Source organism: Diplotaxodon limnothrissa, linkage group LG15 (genome assembly GCF_057381915.1).
Source record: "Diplotaxodon limnothrissa isolate DT_005_m linkage group LG15, D_limnothrissa_male_GT1.1, whole genome shotgun sequence".
Classification (NCBI taxonomy): domain Eukaryota; kingdom Metazoa; phylum Chordata; class Actinopteri; order Cichliformes; family Cichlidae; genus Diplotaxodon; species Diplotaxodon limnothrissa.
The window spans coordinates 42345925-42364912 of NC_140610.1; the positions used below are offsets into that span (position 1 = coordinate 42345925).

The window sequence follows — 18988 nt, forward strand, 5'->3', positions numbered from 1 at the left end:
AGATGCTCTTCAACCTGCAGCTTCTGTCCATGAAAGCTATGAAGAGAAGTGATGTCAGAGAGCAGCTTTGGCTCCAACAACGAGTGTTTGAATAGCTGTAGCCTGTTTGGTCACTGCAGTGTAGTTTCTCATAGATGGTTACGGCCGACACTTTTAAGTTGCGCCACCTTATGATGACAAATTTACCCTAGTTGGACCTGACATGACTAGGAGATGTGAATTAACAGTGGAGGTTATTCTGTCTCAGCCAGAGGATTATTTTCAAATCTGTATCTGCTTCTTATTTATTAATAAGTGTGTTTCTGCTCACGGTGGATAAACAGACAAAGGGTGGAAATTACATCGGACGAGAAGTAAAGAAATGGGCGAACACGCTGTAAACCAGACTGAACAGCTGCTGTTGACCACGTGGCTCTTAAACTGCATCAGAGCAATAATAATATTCAACTGCAGCACGAACAGAAGAGGCAAAATAACACTAAACTACAGTAAAGCTAGCATAAAAGCTACGTGTGGTTCACCTCTTCCCATCATGCTGTCAGGAACTGGCTGCTTCAAATGATTATTTTATCTTATTTTTTATTTTGCTTTACTGCTAACAGCTGGGAAAATGTAGTCAGAGTGATAAAGTCTACATGTCGACTCACGTGAGGCACTAATGGTGTGAAGGGCTTCAAAAAATGTGGTTTTTAAACAACTCAGACTACAAGGAATTTATTCAGCATTTATATTGAAAGAGTTTAGGTGTTTTAAAAACGGCTTTAATTTCAAGTATATCAGTTCCTACAAAAACTGATTTAAACAAAGATTTAAGGATTTAAATTTGACTGAGCCCATGATCATAAAGAGCCCAGCAGCCCAACACCAGTCAGAACCCCAAACCTACATGATGCACACAGATCGGCACTCCTGCCCTCCCACTGTGATCATTTGTGTTCTGGTTTGTGTTTCCTTTTCACTCTTTTATGTTCTTGTTGAGGACACGGAGCTCAGTGTTGTGTGTCCACACAGCAGTGCAGATCAGTGTCAAGCATTTACCTGCGAGTTGACGGTCTGGCCCATGGGAATACGGGAACACTCCAGTGCATACTGCTTCACACAAAAGTAACAGCCCTGGTGGAGTGACACAAAGACCACAAGGTTACTCAACACCAGAGTAAAATAATCCGTAAGACTGCACACAGGGAGTCAATGTGCTGTTTTTCAGGAGAGCTGAAGGCTTGTATGTGGAAAAAATCTATCCTCACCATCACAACAAACAATATGTCGAAAGGTCAAAACGTTTCACGTGTAGCTAAGGATGAGCAAACGGCAAAAACAAACACATAGTGCCAGGATATCAGACCACACACACAGCACGGGGCCAAACGCACAGCGCTGCGACGACAACATCACAGCAGTGATTACCCACTCCTCCCACTCTCAGTAATAGGTTTTGGCAAACACTGTGGCTTATTTCACTCGTCTCACACCAGTTGTGTTATGTCTCGTTGTACGTTAAGTGTGGGACACAGTAAACAAAAAGGTTGCCATAACAACCTGGGAGGAAGACCTTAGCTGAACACGACTGAAGGCCTAACGAAAGATGCTAGTGTGGGAAACACCAGTTACTCAGTGGGACCCACGATGCAGGCTGATACTGATTCACTCTGAGTGTTTGCAGTGGCAGCGCTGCTGACACTGAGACACTGACCACAGGTACAAATGCTTTACTGGGGATGCTCGAGAGCACTCTGGCAGCACAGCGTTTCACTGTCTGACACACTCCTATGATACAGAAGTACCTGACACCAACTGCCTGCTGTAGACGCACTGCAAACAAAAAGTTCCTCCAAGCATTATTTCCCTTTCACTACTGTAAGAGTTTGGGGCTTTAAGCAGGTCATTACTGTTGAGTGCTACCAGTAGGATGTGGCTGTTGGTCAGTGTGTCGCGCTCTCCTTCGCAGGAATTTGACAGCAAGGTGAAAAGTGACACCAAGCTCAGCGTTTTTATCTGAAGTTGAACACTTTTCGACTTGCTCAGCACCTCTTCTCTTCTCACTGCTGCCTTTTTTAGCATCTTTCAACACTGCAGCAGAACCAACACGACTAGAAACAAAGTGTTAGAAATGCTGGCGTTCAGACCGGATCTCTCCAGGATGAACAGAATAACTGTGAACTTTGGAAACGATCCCCATCAGCGTCACATGGACCTCGTCTGAACAGCCAGTTGGCCGCTGATCGCTGTGACCCATCATCCCTTTAACTATTTAACATTTAACCATCACATTAGATTTTTAATCATTATCTAAACTAAACTGTTCGCCTGTCTCAAAGAACTGAAAGAATCATACCACTGTGATTTTAGCACATACAGTGTATTAGTGAGGACAGCGCTTCTCACCTGAAAAGCCAGTTCCATCAACACGATTCCTCCTGGCAGCGCCCTCTGCAGGTGATATGCGGTGGTCCCAGACGCCGCAGTCTGAAGGTCACAACAGTCACAGTTTGTAACTGTAACATTTTAAATGCGCACCACCTTTATGTGTAGCATAGTACTACTCCAGCACCCTCATCAACACTAATGTTATAATGGTAGATATTCTTTATTGTAACACAATATTGTTTCTAAAGATAAGATAAGATAAGATAAGATAAGATAACCTTTATTAGTCCCACACGTGGGAAATTTGTTTTGTCACAGCAGGAAGTGGACAGTGCAAAAGTTATGACGCAAAAATTAGAATACAATAAGAATAAATACAGTACACAGCTGTACAGAATAGAATAAAATAAAATACTATATACAGTAGAATAAAATAGAATAAAAATATACAATAAGATAAAAATAGAATACGAATGCTATATACAACTGAGTAAAAATACAACGATGACAGAAAAGATTATTGCACTTAGTATTATTGCATATGTATGGATGTGTGTGCTTGATCAGTTAAAGTCTTTGTTGTGGAGTCTGACAGCAGTGGGGAGGAAAGACCTGCGAAATCTCTCCGTCCCACACCGTGGGTGCCGCAGTCTCCCACTGAAGGAGCTGCTCAGTGCTGTCACAGTCTGCTGCATGGGGTGGGAGATGTTGTCCATCAGGGATGACAGCTTAGCCGCCGTTCTCCTGTCACTCACCACCTCCACTGGGTCCAGAGGGCATCCTAGAACAGAGCTGGCCCTTCGGATCACCCTGTTCAGTCTCTTCCTGTCCCCAGCAGAGATGCTGCCGCCCCAGCAGACCACACCATAAAAGATAGCAGAAGCCACAACAGAGTCATAGAAGGTCTTCAGGAGTGGGCCCTCCACTCCAAACGACCTGAGTCTCCGCAGCAGGTACAGCCTGCTCTGCCCTTTCCTGTAGAGGGCGTCTGAGTTATGAGTCCAGTCCAGTCTATTGTTCAGATGAACACCAAGGTACCTGTAGCTGTCCACAGCCTCAATGTCCATACCTTGGATGTTCAGTGGTTGCAGTGGAGAATGCTTGTGCCTGCGGAAGTCTACCACCAGTTCCTTGGTTTTACTGGCGTTGATCTGGAGGTAGTTCAGCTGGCACCAGTCCACAAATTCTTGGGTCAGACCTCTGTACTCCTTGTCGTCCCCATCAGTGATGAGGCCGACTATTGCAGAGTCATCAGAGAACTTCTGCAGGAAGCACTGGGTGGAATTGTGGGAGAAGTCTGCAGTGTAGATGGTGAAGAGGAACGGAGCCAGAACCGTTCCCTGTGGGGCCCCCGTACTGCAGACGACCCTGTCCGACACACAGCCCTGAGTCCTCACATACTGTGGTCGGTCGGTGAGGTAGTCCAAAATCCAGGTAGTGAGGTGATGGTCCACTCCAGAGTTCACCAGCTTGTCCTTCAGAACCGAGGGAAGAATGGTGTTGAAGGCACTGGAGAAATCAAAGAACATGATTCTCACAGTGCTTCCAGCGGTCTCCAGGTGAGCGAGGGAACGATGTAGGAGGTGAATGACGGCATCATCCGCTCCAATGCCAGGCTGGTAGGCAAACTGAAGTGGGTCCAGTGATGAGCTTGTTAGGCGCCGAAGCTGAGCCAGGACCAACCGCTCCAGGGTCTTCATCAGGTGGGATGTCAGAGCCACCGGCCTGTAGCTGTTGAGGTCCTTGGGGCGTGAAGTCTTTGGCACTGGTACAACACAGGAGGTTTTCCAGAGCTGTGGGACTCTTCCCAACCTCAGGCTCAGGTTGAAAGCAACAAACTGTTCCCGCTGTGTGGACTGACTGCTGTGCAGGTTTGGAAAGCAAAGGGAAGGACTGATATCAAAGCGAGGGCTGTCATCTCAGCCTAATGGGATTTAGGTCTTATTTATGCACATATGTGGTGTGGACCTCCATCTGTGCACAGAGGCTTTCATGGTCTCCGAAACACCAGGGCGCATCCAAACAAAGCATTCAGTGGAGGGGGGGGCAGCACCAAACATAGCTATGCTACCGAGCTCCTCGAAGCTGACGAACATGATTATTGTGCTCTTGCTTCCCACAGGTTTGAAGCCATCTGCCCGTCTCTCCGCTGTTTCACAGAAGGCTCATCTAACCTGTAGAGACGTCCGTCAGGTTCATGCTGCCCCAGTGGAGCCAACGTGCTTGCTGCAAGAAGCATGCGATGTCACAGGAGGCACACCTTCACTCCGCATTATGTTTTTGTTTGACAAAAACCCACCGGTGTTGGATTCGATCATTATCCAGTCAGACGTCCCTGCCGTGGATTAGCTCAGACATAAACAAAGCAAATAAACTTTCATGGCCTGATGTTGTGACATCACTCACAAGGAGACACTTAAAGGTCTTAATTTCTAATCTAAAAGCAAAGTTTTGTTTTAGCATCTCTGTAAATCTGCAGACATGGAGGGGGGCGACGAGTCAATAAATATGCAAACGAGTCCAAAGCTCTGTGTTGGACAGCATCACGGCACAGATTTGAAACTCCTGACTGATGCAGTGAGTGAAGGTCAGGTTGATCTTTGTGTGGCTGCAAAGCCAACAAACCATGCAGGTAACTTTCCAACTGCAGCACGTGAAAGGTCCAGTGCATAAGAGCAATTCAGACCTCAGCTTTGTAAATAAGAGACAGATGATCAGGCCTGTGGCTGATATTGTAAAATCTGCCACTGCGAATCTTTTTCATTTCTCTTTTTACGTAGCTGGCTGTGGTTTTCATGTTCAAATAGCAACGACATAGAAGGTGACGTCATTAAAAGCTGGGACAGAAGGGATCCGGATTTTCCGCCTGCTGTTGCAGGATCACAAGTGATGAAACTGAATTTTGTGATTTCTCACTGTGGCCTGTTTCAGGATGCAGGTGTGCATGTTAGTCTCACCCAGCAGGTAAACAGGTTTATATTTGCCCAATAAGACGTTACTGTGTCTGATTATGTGCAGCTGCTGGTGCCTAAACAGTGTGATTATTTACAATAAATACACACAATGAAAGGACAACATTTAAACCTGCGTCACATTTTGTTTCCTACTTTAAATCAGGCTGATGTTCCGTTAAATCGAGGAGAGCGTCCATATTTGCCAGGTGCTGAAGTTGTGCCACAGAGGAACTTTTTACACGCCATAACTCATTAAAGTTAGCAGCAATGAAAAGGTTACCACTGCCTGAGTACAAACAAAACAGCTTCTTGACCCCCTGAAGCAGCGCTGCAGTCTTTTTCCATTGTTGCATCATTACACACATGTTTACACCGTCTTTGGGAACTCGCATCTGTTTTTTAAAAATACAGAAAGATCTAAAACTGTCAACTTCTCAGCGTGCATGAGTACATGAGTCTTCCTCGAGTTTGCCTCACCACAGCTCAAACCATGGCTGTGGCAGCTCTTCAGTCAAATCTGATAAAAAAAGTTTAAATCAGACGTAGAGGAAATACCCGTCTCTGGAGATGCTGGAGACTTTAGTTTTACTGACACATTAGAAATTCACTGGACCCGTTTTCCCACAGCACAGTCTGACTTTATCCCCAAGTTTTGTGAATAAAAGAGCATTTTCAAGGTGAACACTAACCTTAGGGCTGTCCTCGCTCTTCTGCTTCACATAAGAAAAAGACATCCTGCCTTCTGATGACATAGAGTTCAACATGGCAGCACGAGCGCGGGCGATGCTGCAGGACAGGGGGTGGGGGTGGAGTGGGGGACAGGGGTCAGTAAAGATCTGCTTAAACTATAAAAAACCCAACAAAGGCTCATAGAGAGCCAGCAGCAAATATCCAAGCAGGAAGACAATTCAGTGCGAGTCACACACAGACTGAGAAAGTGACAGCAGGCAGGACGCTCAGGCTTCCTGCCTCAGTGGATGGAGGTCAAAGGTCAGAGGAGAATCAAAACATATGCGATTAGATGACTAATAGACAAGTATGACACACGACAGTGCGAGAGAAGACTGGAGGTTAATGATTCCTGATTGTCTTACATTTTACACACTAAAGGGAGAGAAAAAAACACCCGTTTACTAATTAAACAGTTTATGAAACTTGTTTATTCTTATCTAATAAACATAAATATGGACTTACACATGAAAGCCTTTATTTTAACTGCTGCCATTAGACATGCCCCAGTTTAGATGCAATCACTCACAAGACACTTAAACATGTGCCCAACCCTGGACATTACATTTCTTTCATTACCATTTAATACTCGTACAGCTGCTTTTGTTCCATATTTCTTCATATTCTCTTATATATTTTCTATATTGTGTATTTTGTTGTACAGTTATTTTATTTTTAACTTTAATTTTTATATTTTACTTTATTCTTTCCTAGTTAAATTTACCCTTTATTTTCATATTTATTTCCTATCCTATTCATAGTCGTTTATTTTAGGTCACGAGCAGTTGTTGTGGGGATTCAGAGATTCTTTTATTGCTACCATATAATCTGCCTTATGAAGAATGTATTAATAACATGTTTCACAGTATCATTTATCAGTAATATTTCCTGCAGGGTTTATAAAATTGCATTGAATATGTCTGTCATCACATTGACCTTTCTATTTTTACAGGTTGAGTTCATTTTATACACAATGCATAAATGTGCTTGGTTAGAGTTGATGTTCCATTCTAGAAGGTTTTAAGCTTCACTGGTGAGAGTGTCCAGATGATACATGCTGAGGGGAGATGAGAACATAGCAGGTTAATTGCATGCACGCTTACGATACACATATTAATCTAGTAGCAGGTTTGAGTGAAGGCCTAAGCGTCTTCTGCTTCAGTTTGAGACTGGCTGCTAAAGTACTCTACTTAGTGATTAATGACGAGGGTCCATTATTAGCTCTCAGAAATGCTAAGACCTGAAGTTATTACCTTGAAAGGCAAGTAATGTAGAAAGGAGAAGTTATATGTCGGTGTAAGGTTATATGTGCGTGATGAACCCTTGTCTGCACGAGTTGAACTTTTGTCCGTCTGTCACCATGTATTTTTGAACTGTATTGACGTAGGTGTGATATTTTGTCCTATAAAACCAGAACCCAGTGTATTCTTGTCAGAGCAAAACAATCCGTATGCTGACGGTTGGTTGTTCTCCTGTGATAATAAAACTCATCGTTTGATTGCACTTTTCCGGAGCCTCCATCGTTTGTTGTCTGGTCTAAAGTTGATCGATCTCGCAACATTGTCTAAGCACTTCACTGTGTATGTGACAAATACAATTTGAATTTAAATGGGGGCATTAAAGAGAAATCTCTGAGAACAAGCAGCCCGGATTCAACGTAAAGTTCTGATTAACACGTCTGAGCTCATGGAGGGGGACGCACAGGTGCTGAAAGGGTTGAGGGTACATTAGAAGGAAGCAACAGCTGAAAAGCACACATCCAACACACCTGCGAGCTGGAGACTGAGGCCGGACCTGCACCAAAATGAAGCCCATGCTCTGCAGGTATTGGACATACTGCTGAAGGAAGGTGCTGGAAATTTCAAGCAGCCAGGACTCTTCCTTCAGTCGGCCGGGCAGCATGTCAGCTGAGTCTGTGCTGTAGCTGCGGTCCCGACCTGATGCCGTGGAATCACTGGAGCGATGCCTTTTCTGACACACACAGTTTCAGAAGAATTTATAGTACAGTGCACATGGCCTGAATACATATCAAAGAAATGAACCATGTTTGAATACAAAATTCTAAAAGATGACTGAAAATCACAACTTTCATTTTGAGCCTGATGAAACAAAGAAGCCATACGTCTGAGCCGTGGAAGAATAATCCAGATCAATGCACCACTAATGGAAAGAGCATTTGAACTTTGATGAAGGCCTGTTTAACTTGAAAAGAGCGACATGTGCAGAGTTAGAGCACACAGGCAGAAAGACAGGGGGCTGCTGTCAGCTCTGACAGGAAGCAGGAGCACCGGGGCTCACATGTGGAAATACACGTCACAAACTGATCCACATCCCAGAATCTGTCTGAAGCCTGTCGACCACAAAGTGCTCCATACATACAACATGTTCCTGTACTGAAAATGACCAAAGTGACTCCGATTGTGAGATTTTTCAGATGAAAGAAGCTGGAATCCTACAAAACTTCCTCCTGAGGTTTGAAAGGAACTTCCAGGGAATAAATTTACAACACTAACATAAAACATGCTGGAGTGCTGTGTAAATCAATACTCCTTTCACAACAGAACACAGAAAACATATCAAATGTTGAGACATTTTACTCTTTCATGAAAAACCATTTCTCGTTTTGCAGCTGAGCTCATGTTGAGGAAGTCGGGTGTCCACAGCCCCCTCCTCATCTGTCAGCATGACAACAACACGAGGCTGGTGGGGTAAACCAGCCGGAGGAGCATTTTGCAGCTAACTGGGTTCCTTTAATACAGGTGAGTAAGATGTAGAGAGGCACAGAAGGTGATCTTCAACTAAGCAAAGCTCATTTAAAATGAACTGAGGCAAAATGGAAAACTGTTTTGTGATCAGATGAAGCAAAATTTGAAATTCTTGTTCCTCTGGACTAACGAGGAGAGGGACCATCTGCTAGTTATCAGTTCAGAAGGTGCTGGAACTGGTGGCTTGCACTTCTGCAAAGGTACCGTCAATGCTGGAAAGCATATGCAGGTTTTAGAGCAACACACGCGCCCAAGCAAACACTTAGTATGCTGAACTGAAGTGTCTGCAGACCTTTCGTCAACTGAACACATTTGGTGGGTAATGAAACAGGATGTACAGCTCAGCAGCCTGAACGCCACATCGAACACTGCACAGATGATACTGTCGTTGTTAAAGACTTAAGCAAATCTAGTCACACACTTTGGGGCCAGACTGAGATACTTTAGGAAACATCAGGCTCTGAAATAAATTCCTCTAAAACCTTCATTGTGTTGTTAAATAACAATAAAAAGGCTTTAAATACTTACAATTAACTAACTTCATCAGTCACTATCTATTCCCTCTTTGACCATAATAGAAAAACTAGTCTTCTGGGAAGGGGTTGATATGTAAACTATATCACTTATTAGCAGACGAGTCCTCTGAGTCTTCTGTAAAAACACTGCAGAGGACTAACACGACGATATTCCCAGGAAGAGTGGAGGAAGGCATCCAAGGCTCATTCAAAAACACATTCAACGCATGTTTTAGGCTACTGCAAAAATAATTGGTTGACATGAAACTATGGAGCACCAGAGCAAAGAATAGCTTCATTTATGCTTTAATGTGGAAATAATTAGCAGTGTGTTTGAATAAATGCATTCTGGGAAGCAGTAGGAGTTTGCATTCAGGATCTCGTCTCAGTGAAAATATCTTCTGGCCCTTAAAGGTTTATATCCAACAAATGACTAACAGGACTAATATGAAAGCATGTTTTCTCCTCAGCTAAAGGGTTACCCGCTCACTCGTTTAGAGTATTTGAGGCCTTTTCATAGAAAGAACAAACTGGATCTCAGTGTTGGAAATACTTGATGATATGAATAGCCTTTTGTGATATGATGCTCTCAGATGTCTTATCTGTGCACAATAAATGGATTAAACGGAGAGTTGCCCATCCTCACTCAGCCCTTTTCTGGTCTTTACAGATGTATAATGCTGTGCGTAGGGAAAGTTAAAAAAAGGGACCAAAATAAACAACAGCATTTGTTTCCAAAAGTCCAGCAACTGGTGTCCTCAGCTCCAAGTCTATTTATGGACTGTTGTTAAAAGAAGGGGCGATGCTACACTGTTTACACGTCGCCCTGCTCCAGTTTTGTAAACATTTTTCCTGCCGTTGAATTGAAAATGACTCTTCTGGACCAAAATGATCCATTTTCTCAGTCTAAATATTTGATGTGTTTTCTGTGTCGTCGTTAAAGCAAATCCTTTTGTAAAAGAACATCTCAAATCAAGCATGAATGTAAAACAGAGGATTCCTAACCTGGAGTCACTGCGTTTACCATGAAGTAAGAGAGGAACATTAAACACAGGATCAGAAATTGAAGACTGTATTTATATTCGGTCTTCATATGAATAAAATGTCTAAAGTGAAAAATGAATCTGCCAGTAACTTTGCCTTTAGCTGCATGGAAAACAAACCTTTTCTAGAGGCTGAATAATCTGTTCCTCTTGGATCTGCTTGCGGAAGACGGGGTCAAAGAGCAGAGGGGTGGCACAGTAGTGGACCAGTCGGGACGACTGCTTCAGAGTCTCCAAATCTGTCCCCTGCAGAGACAGCCAAGGTAACTCTTACTGAAATGGTAAAAGTATGAAACTGCAAGTGGGATGACATAAAAGACCACAGCAACATCAAAGATGACACCAGGCTGAACGTTTAGCAGCAGATCAGCATTCAAACTACAGCCAACAGGTAATTTAGCTTGTTTATTGCACTGGACACGGGTCCTGGCCCCGACAGACTCAGCTCAGGCTGCAGACCTCCTGCTGGATGTGCTTCAGTAAGAGCACCATGTGGGCGACTGCTGAAATATCAAATTTGTAAATTTAATGCCACCGTGTAACCTCTCGAGATGTCACGGTGTCAGATAGAAACCTTTTTAATTAGCTCGGATATTCCCCACTTTGAAACAAGGTGATGCAAAATGATTTCCCCGAGGAGTGAGCTGTAACTGAAGCCCCTCAAAGACATGAAGCAGTGAGACGCTGTTCCCCCGGGTTAGTCGAGTGCAATTAGCTCCATCTGAGATTATGCTGCTTGCACAGGGGAAGAATTTACTGGTCAAATACAATTTGCTGTTTATGTTTTAAATATCCATCATCATTATGAACTTAAAGGTGCATTTTGTGATTCCCCTTTATGAACGTTAACTAAAACTATCACCACCAGGGGGCAGGCTTTTCAGAAAGTATAACGACACGTGTGCTGCTTTTCTTTTAACTTTCTTTTGTTTTGCATTCCTCACACTCCACAGGCTCCATTATAAGAAAAGCTGTCTTTAAGGCTACATTTACTTACGTTGACCCTGCTGAGCCGCTGCTTTCAGGAAGCGTGGGAATTCTTTCAATTGAGCAACTGGTTCAGGAGTTATGGGAATTACAGATGTTTAATAAAAACATTGCAGGTGCCTGTGTGACCCCAGCGACCGGCTCTAAAGGGTTAAACACTGTTGAAAATACTTACTGAAATGGGCATGTTGGACTGTGCTGACCTCTGCTGCCAGGTCACGAACAGGTTCTCTATCTTCATCTGCTTCTCTAATTCTGTAAGAATAAAAACAAAGCCATTAATTTTTCAAACTGACATCATGTTTAATGTACAGGTCAAACTATTCACCTCTCCGCTCAGCAGCTTTGATCTCCAACAGCTGGCTGCCATGTCGAGCCACCACATCTCCGTCCATCAAAGGCCGAATGGTGCAGACGTCCCTCAGAGCTTCATCAAAGGGAAGCAACTCGGAGGGAAAGTGGAGGGGAGCAAGACTTCGACCAGAGTTTCCCAGTCTGCCCTGCTCTTTACTGGGCAGAGGAGGGACTGCGCTACGCAGCAATGCATCAGGCTCCATGGAGGGACCGAGGAATGGGTTGGGATCCTGATCAAGATAGAGAATAAATCAAATACCTCGACAATTAATGACGCCATCACCTCACTTAGCAGCTAAATACCTCCTGAGTAACCTCAGGAAACCACTCTTATTACATAGTTGTCGAGTGAATCGCAGTTTCCTGTCTGGCCAAGCAGGCTTTCACCGGGCTACTGTTAGCAAATGCTAGCTTATATCTGAGCCAAGCACAGCACAGCAGCTTTTAAAGTCACCACTAAAACACTGTCTGAAGCCACAGGTTGGCGTTTCTGTATGAGAAGCTTGTGTTGGAGGGTTTGATGTTTGTGGTGGTGACTGCTGGGTGTCATCGCTCAGACAGTGCTGCTCACAGCAGAAGAGAAGTCTGGGCCCAAGTCCTTCACAAGAAGTCATTTCACAAGCAGCAAGAGGGAACTCAATAATCTGGAAAGGTCTTGTTTTTGTATGGTCCGTTAAAACTCATCTTAAAAGAGTTTAATACGTGAAATCTTAGTCTGTGTTCATCAGGTGATTAATTCTGCCTTAACCTGAGGATGCTCAAGCCTTGGACACCACAGACAGGAAGCACATTTGCATTCTTCTATCACATGACGCAGCGACGTGCTGCAGTCACCGCGCTGCATATTAGTTTTGTCTGTTCTTCTCTTTTTGCTGTTGACAGGAGCTTTTGGGTGAGTTTGCTCAGCGGAGCAGCTCAGGGCCCAGATACCCTCGTGTGGCAGTGCTGGCTGCACCATGCCCACAGGCTGGGGGGGTCACACCGTGCACTGGTGCTCCCTCTGCTTCTCATCAGGACCTTGACAGATGAAGTTCTGTTCAGGCAAATTTTCTGCTGCTCTGACTCTGCCTTCTGTCCGCACTCATTAGTAATGCCGTGATGAAGAGCGAGGCCATCGGAGGGAAAGGAAAAGTTTGCTTCTTTCTATTCTTTGCGCTTGTTTTGTTGTTGGCCACAGGGAGAAGACTGAAAGGGCATTTGGTGTCATTCTCGGCTGCAAAACGGGGTCTAATAAGTCCCTTCGTCCGTCTGTTTTGCTCACACTGTGCATGACATTTTGCTGGATTTTACTGAACTTTCATTCAAACTAAAACAGCATTACATGATTTATTTAAACAACACCATGGTCAGCTTGACATGGTGGGGAAGGGTGGCACTCTTTGCTCTCGGTATACTTCTCCATACTGGAAAAGTACTGTATGCTGATTATCCAACCAGTGATCTCCGATCTGAGCCAGAAGAGCCGAACAGTCACCAAAGACCTCGTCCCTTAGTGTGTTCTACAGACGCATCTACTCCAGGAGTTTTCCTCCAATCGAACGATCCCAAAATACTCGCTCCCCACTGTAGCTGGGCCTTTGGCTAGTCTGCGTGGACAGCGCTTTGGCTCAGATTAGGACTCTTCCTCACATCTACCACCACCAGCAGGGGGCCTGTTCACAGAGGTTTTTGTTTTACAGTTTACAGATGTCCCCTAAACGAAACAATTCAAAAGTTCTTGTTCTGAAAAGAAGACATGAAAAACATGGCTGTGCAACATGAGGTGGCAGCTTTTTAAATAATCACTCCTTCAATAATATGAGAGGGTTTCTGAATCCATTCGTCACAAGGTTAGACCAGCGGTCCCCAACCCCCGGGCCGTGGACCGGCACTGGTCGTTTGGTACCGGGCCGCGAGAGTTGAGGCTCGGGTTTTATTTTATGTTGCTGTATTTATCCGCCACACCTTAAAGGCCGGTCTGTGAAAATACCGTCTGACATTAAACCGGTTGGGGACCGCCGGATTAGACCATATTTAAATAAAAGTTTTTGACTGTGCCTCGTTTTTCATGTCTCTTCAAATCCTTTTTCATGTTTATACAGTAGTCTTGCACATCTGTGAGGTTCACATCTGTAAACAAACTAAACTTGATAAACTGCAGTGTCCTCACATCACTGTTTTCTCACTCACTATGTATTAACAGACCTCTCTGCATTGAATCATATCTGTTATTAATCTCTGTCTCTCTTCCACAGCATGTCTTTATCCTGTCTTCCTTCTCTCACCCCAACCAATCACAGCAGATGGCCCCGCCCCTCCCTGAGCCTGGTTCTGTCTGAGGTTTCTTCCTGTTAAAAGGGAGTTTTTCCTTCCCACTGTCGCCAAAGTGCTTGCTCATAGGGGGTCATATGATTGTTGGGTTTTTCTCTCTGTATCTATGAAGCGCCTTGAGGCGACTTATGTTGTGATTTGGCGCTATATAAATAAAATTGAATTGAATTGAATTGAATCACAGGTTACAAATCAATGTTCCATCTACGCCAATGCTGCACGATGCAAGCTAGTTTTAATCCATTTTTGAAAAGCTCTGTGGCTTGATGGCTTTATCATTTGCATGATGTCTCTTGTATTTTAGCAGCAGTCGCTGATGCCGTCACTCTGCTTTCTCTGCCTACATTTTTCCAGATGTTCCAACACAGAAGCCTTTTTAGTCGCCCAATTCTCAAGCCATCTGTAGTACACTATCACGTATGACACCCCCTTCATCTCACCAGGAAAAACGATTGTAAAATCAATCAGTAGCTGTAGAAGTGGAGCCTTCTTGCACTGCTGTCCTCAGAGCAGCGAAGCTGATGTGACAGCTGATGTGTGAGAGTGGGAGGGAAGATGGGATGTAAAAGATGCTTTGCAAGCAGTTATTAAACAGGCGGCACAGCAGACTACAGAAACCTACAACCCAAAGCCCTCTGTGTGAGAGAGGATCATAAATAATCGAGGAGGATGAATGGAAACTGACAGAGGCTAAATTGCACTGAGGTGGTTAAGTCCTCCATTTTGGAAAACAAGGCCGCTGATGTGACAGGGTTATATTTCCAGGATATGATCCGGACAACATAAGAAGACAGCAGATAGAGAAGGGTAATAATCAAGGAGAATAAAAATGCTTAGTCGTGTGGCTGAAAAATCTTGTTTTGGTTTCTGCTGCCAACACCATCAACTGCATATTGATCCAAAACTCCATATTTAATAAAGGGTGTCCAGCAGTTTTTGCTGAGACACGCAAAACAGAAAACAAAGCTGAATCGAGCCACAGCGAGCTTTGATGAAGCTGCAAGTGGCATAAATATGGAAGAGGCTTCAGTGACAGTCTTTGCCTGCCAATATTTACACAGGATGTCAATCGACTGAACTGAAAACAGTTTGCACACTGCAGCATCTCCCAAATATTGAATATTTTACACGAGATAAGTGTAGTAGGGGCGACTAGTAGCAGACCAAAGTTAAAAAACACCTCTTTTATCTAAAAAGCCAAACTTTACAGTGATCGTACAGAAAATGCTGCAGGAGGACAAACGGAGCAAAGCAGAAATGGTTCTGATGCAAAAGCAAGAAATGCTCATTTAAAAATGACACTCACACTCAGATAATCTAAAGAAGGGCATCAAAAAAGCCAAACACCATTACAAAAAGAAGGTAGAAGAACACTTCTCCAACTCCAACCCCCGACGCATGTGGCAAGGACTCCAGACCATCACAGACTACAGGACCACCAAACCCTCCCCCGCATCCTCTGATGTCTCCTTCCTCAACGAGCTCAACAACTTTTATGCTCGTTTTGAGCGAGGGAACCCCACAACCACAACCAAAGCAGACATGACGCCAGACCACCAACCTCTGACTCTCTCCCCCACCGATGTAGGAGCGGTGCTGAGCAGGATCAATGTCCACAAGGCTGCAGGCCCTGATGGCATCCCCGGGCGTGTTCTCAGAGCGTGTTCTGGGGAGCTTGCAGGAGTGCTCACAGACATATTCAATCTGTCCTTGGCCCACGCTGTGGTACCGGCCTGCTTCAAATCCACCTCCACCGTCCCGATACCCAAAAACTCCAACCCATCTTGCCTCAATGATTACCGCCCAGTAGCACTCACCCCCATCATCACTAAGTGCTTAGAGCGACTGGTCCTAGCACACTTCAAATCCTGTCTCCCCCCCACCCTGGACCCCCACCAATTCGCATACCGCCGGAACAGGAGCACAGAGGATGCAGTCTCCATCGCACTGCACTCTGTCCTCTCACACCTGGACAACAACAACACCTACGCCAGAATGCTGTTTATAGACTTCAGTTCAGCATTCAATACAATCCACCCCTCACAACTCATCAGGAAACTGACAGACCTGGGTATCAGTTCCCTCATCTGCAAATGGTTACTGGACTTCCTGACCAACCGCCCCCAACATGTCCGGCTGGATAACCACTGCTCATCTAACATCACAATGAACACCGGTGTACCACAAGGCTGTGTGATGAGCCCTTTCCTCTACTCCCTCTTCACCCACGACTGCAGACCTGCTGATGGTTCCAACACCATCATTAAGTTTGCAGATGACACCACGGTGATTGGCCTCATCAGTGACAACGATGAGGCCGCCTACAGGGAGGAGGTGGATCGTCTGGCTGAGTGGTGCGACAGAAACAACCTGCTGCTTAACACCGAGAAGACCAAGGAGCTCATCATGGACTACAGGAGGAATGCTGACCCACATCCACCCATCCACATTAAGGGGACGGCTGTGGAGCGTGTGAGCAGCTTCAAGTTCCTGGGAGTCCACATCTCCGAGGATCTCACCTGGACGACCAACTGCTCCAAGCTGGTCAAGAAGGCTCACCAGCGCCTCTTCTTCTTGAGGACTCTGAGGAAGAACCACCTGTCCTCAGACATCCTGGTGAACTTCTATCGCTGCACCATCGAGAGCATCCTGACCAACTGTATAACAGTCTGGTACGGGAACTGCTCTGCCTCGGACCGGAAGGCGTTGCAGAGGGTCGTGAAAACTGCCCAGCGCATCGCCGGAGCACCACTTCCTGCCATAAAAGACATCTACAGGAAGCGGTGTCTGAAAAGGGCTGGGAAAATCATCAAAGACCCCAGTCACCCATCACATGGACTCTTCACCCTCCTGCCCTCTGGGAGGCGCTACAGGAGCCTCCGGACTAAGACCACCAGGTACCGGAACAGCTTCTTCCCCACAGCTGTCAGACTCCTGAACTCTGCCTCCTGACATCTGACCCACGTTAACACATGGACTGAACATACACACACCCACAATGGACAACTGTACCCTCAAACACACAATAATAACATGGACTGAACCACCACTCACAACCACTAGCACTTTATATAGCCTCTGTAGAAACTATCTACACCCTCACTTATCTTAACTGCACTACTGTATAGCTCTGTGTAAATAATCATTCTGTACATTCGATAATCTTTAATCCTACAACTGTTTACAACTTGCATAGTTCCCATTTCTGTATAGCTGTATATCTCAGATTCTGTAAAGTTATTTATTTCATATTCTGTATAGTTTTTCATATTTATATCCTGTTCATAGCCTGTACATAGCTTGTACTCACTACAGCCTGTACATACTTATAGTTATAGAATATTCACAACATACTTCATACCGTGTACATTATACCATAATAGACCCATTTCTGTAATATACTCACATATCTATATTATTGCTAATATATATTGTAATATATCTATATCACTAAAGCACTTCTGGATGGATGCAAACTGCATTTCGTTGCCCTGTACCTGTGCATGTGCAATGACAATAAAGTTGAATTCTATTCTATTCTATAAATCCCAAACCTCTCGGGCTAATTACGTACATGCTAAGAGGTGGTTATAGTCCCACGGCTACAACTGTCATAGCCTAACATTAGCATTTTGTGTGCATGTTGCAAAAATGATAAACGATGCTTATTTACTGTAATAAGCCGCGACGATTTCAGCTTTTTGTAAGAGGAACCACAGAGATGCAGCCCTGCAGCTCTCTATACAACTATTGTATCATAGTACAAGATGAAAACACATTACTGTGACACATCGTCACTGAAACTCATAAATAGCACGAGGACCACTAACAGGCTGGATCAAGTAATGACATCACCATCCATGTGGGAGTCACACAAATTCGTCCTCGGGACGCAACAGCTGCATGAAGTGTGCTCCGGGAGCTGCTGCCTCCTGTGACAGCGCGAGTGCAGATGCTACCCTCCCAGGCTGATTCCACCTGAGCTAGCATCCTGTTCTCCTCACCAGCTCCCCACCAGATGCAGCAGAGCAGCAGAAACAGAAGGTGCAGCCGTGCTTTTTAGAGGCAAGTCTGAGGTCTAAGGGGGAGCCTGAAAATGCTGCCGAGGTTTTTCTGATGTCATTTTTTATATTGCTGTTATAAAAAGAAAGAAGGCTGTGATTATTCTCCCAGAACAATCATTGTGGCAGGACCACGTCTGACATGTTAAGCAGCGTTAATCGTCCTGCTTTTATATGAAAAACACCCCTGTGCAGATCATATTCCACAGTTGCACAATAACTGAGCGGCACAGCCTGTCATTGCAGAACTCAGTTAACACAGCGTGTCATTACAGGAAGCACGCGGTGACTGCCACAGTGCTGATGCCATATAACAACCTCTGCAGTGAGTTTGACACTGGTCATTTGCTGTCACCACATGTGAACACATGATGGCCGATCGTAGTCAGCTGCCTCCTTTCTTTCTCTAATGCAGGACAAGCACAGCACTGACTGTGAGAGCTGCTGGTGACTCAGCAGCTGCTGAAATACCATGAATAAAAAATACGCCCTGGGTTCCAAATCAAATACTCGAATACTACTTTCAGTCCATACTGCAGCTTCTCTCATAAAGTCAGTATTACTGGAGCTGGAACTGATTCCTCTGTCAGAGCACTGTACCTTCAACTTTGACTGCTTTGACTGCCTTGCATACATATATGAATATATATGTATGCACACATACATAGAGATCAATGCATTTTTGATACAAATCTGTTGATATGCTTTTTGGCCATTAAGCACTGACTTCATTTGTGTGTGTATGTATGTATGTATGTATGTATATACTAGAGATGGCACGATACCACTTTTTTATGTCCGATACCGATACCGATATCATAAATTTGGATATCTGCCGATACCGATATGAATCCGATATAGTGTTTTTTAATCAACAAAACTGTTTTTTAAATATCTTGCTGC

General features: G+C 44.5%; 1 protein-coding gene across 1 annotated transcript in view; it reads right to left on the reverse strand.

The window, feature by feature from the left end:
* Nucleotides 1-18988, reverse strand: part of LOC146618059 (KICSTOR complex protein SZT2-like) — a 60562-nt gene that overhangs the window by 18677 nt on the left and 22897 nt on the right. Inside the window, exons 11-17 of the mRNA XM_085373359.1 lie at nucleotides 11689-11944; nucleotides 11536-11615; nucleotides 10494-10619; nucleotides 7819-8021; nucleotides 6011-6107; nucleotides 2386-2466; nucleotides 1039-1113 (exon numbers count right to left, since the gene is read on the reverse strand). Of these exons, the coding sequence (XP_085229485.1) occupies nucleotides 1039-1113; nucleotides 2386-2466; nucleotides 6011-6107; nucleotides 7819-8021; nucleotides 10494-10619; nucleotides 11536-11615; nucleotides 11689-11944 (918 nt within the window). The remainder of the gene's footprint in view (nucleotides 1-1038; nucleotides 1114-2385; nucleotides 2467-6010; nucleotides 6108-7818; nucleotides 8022-10493; nucleotides 10620-11535; nucleotides 11616-11688; nucleotides 11945-18988) is intronic.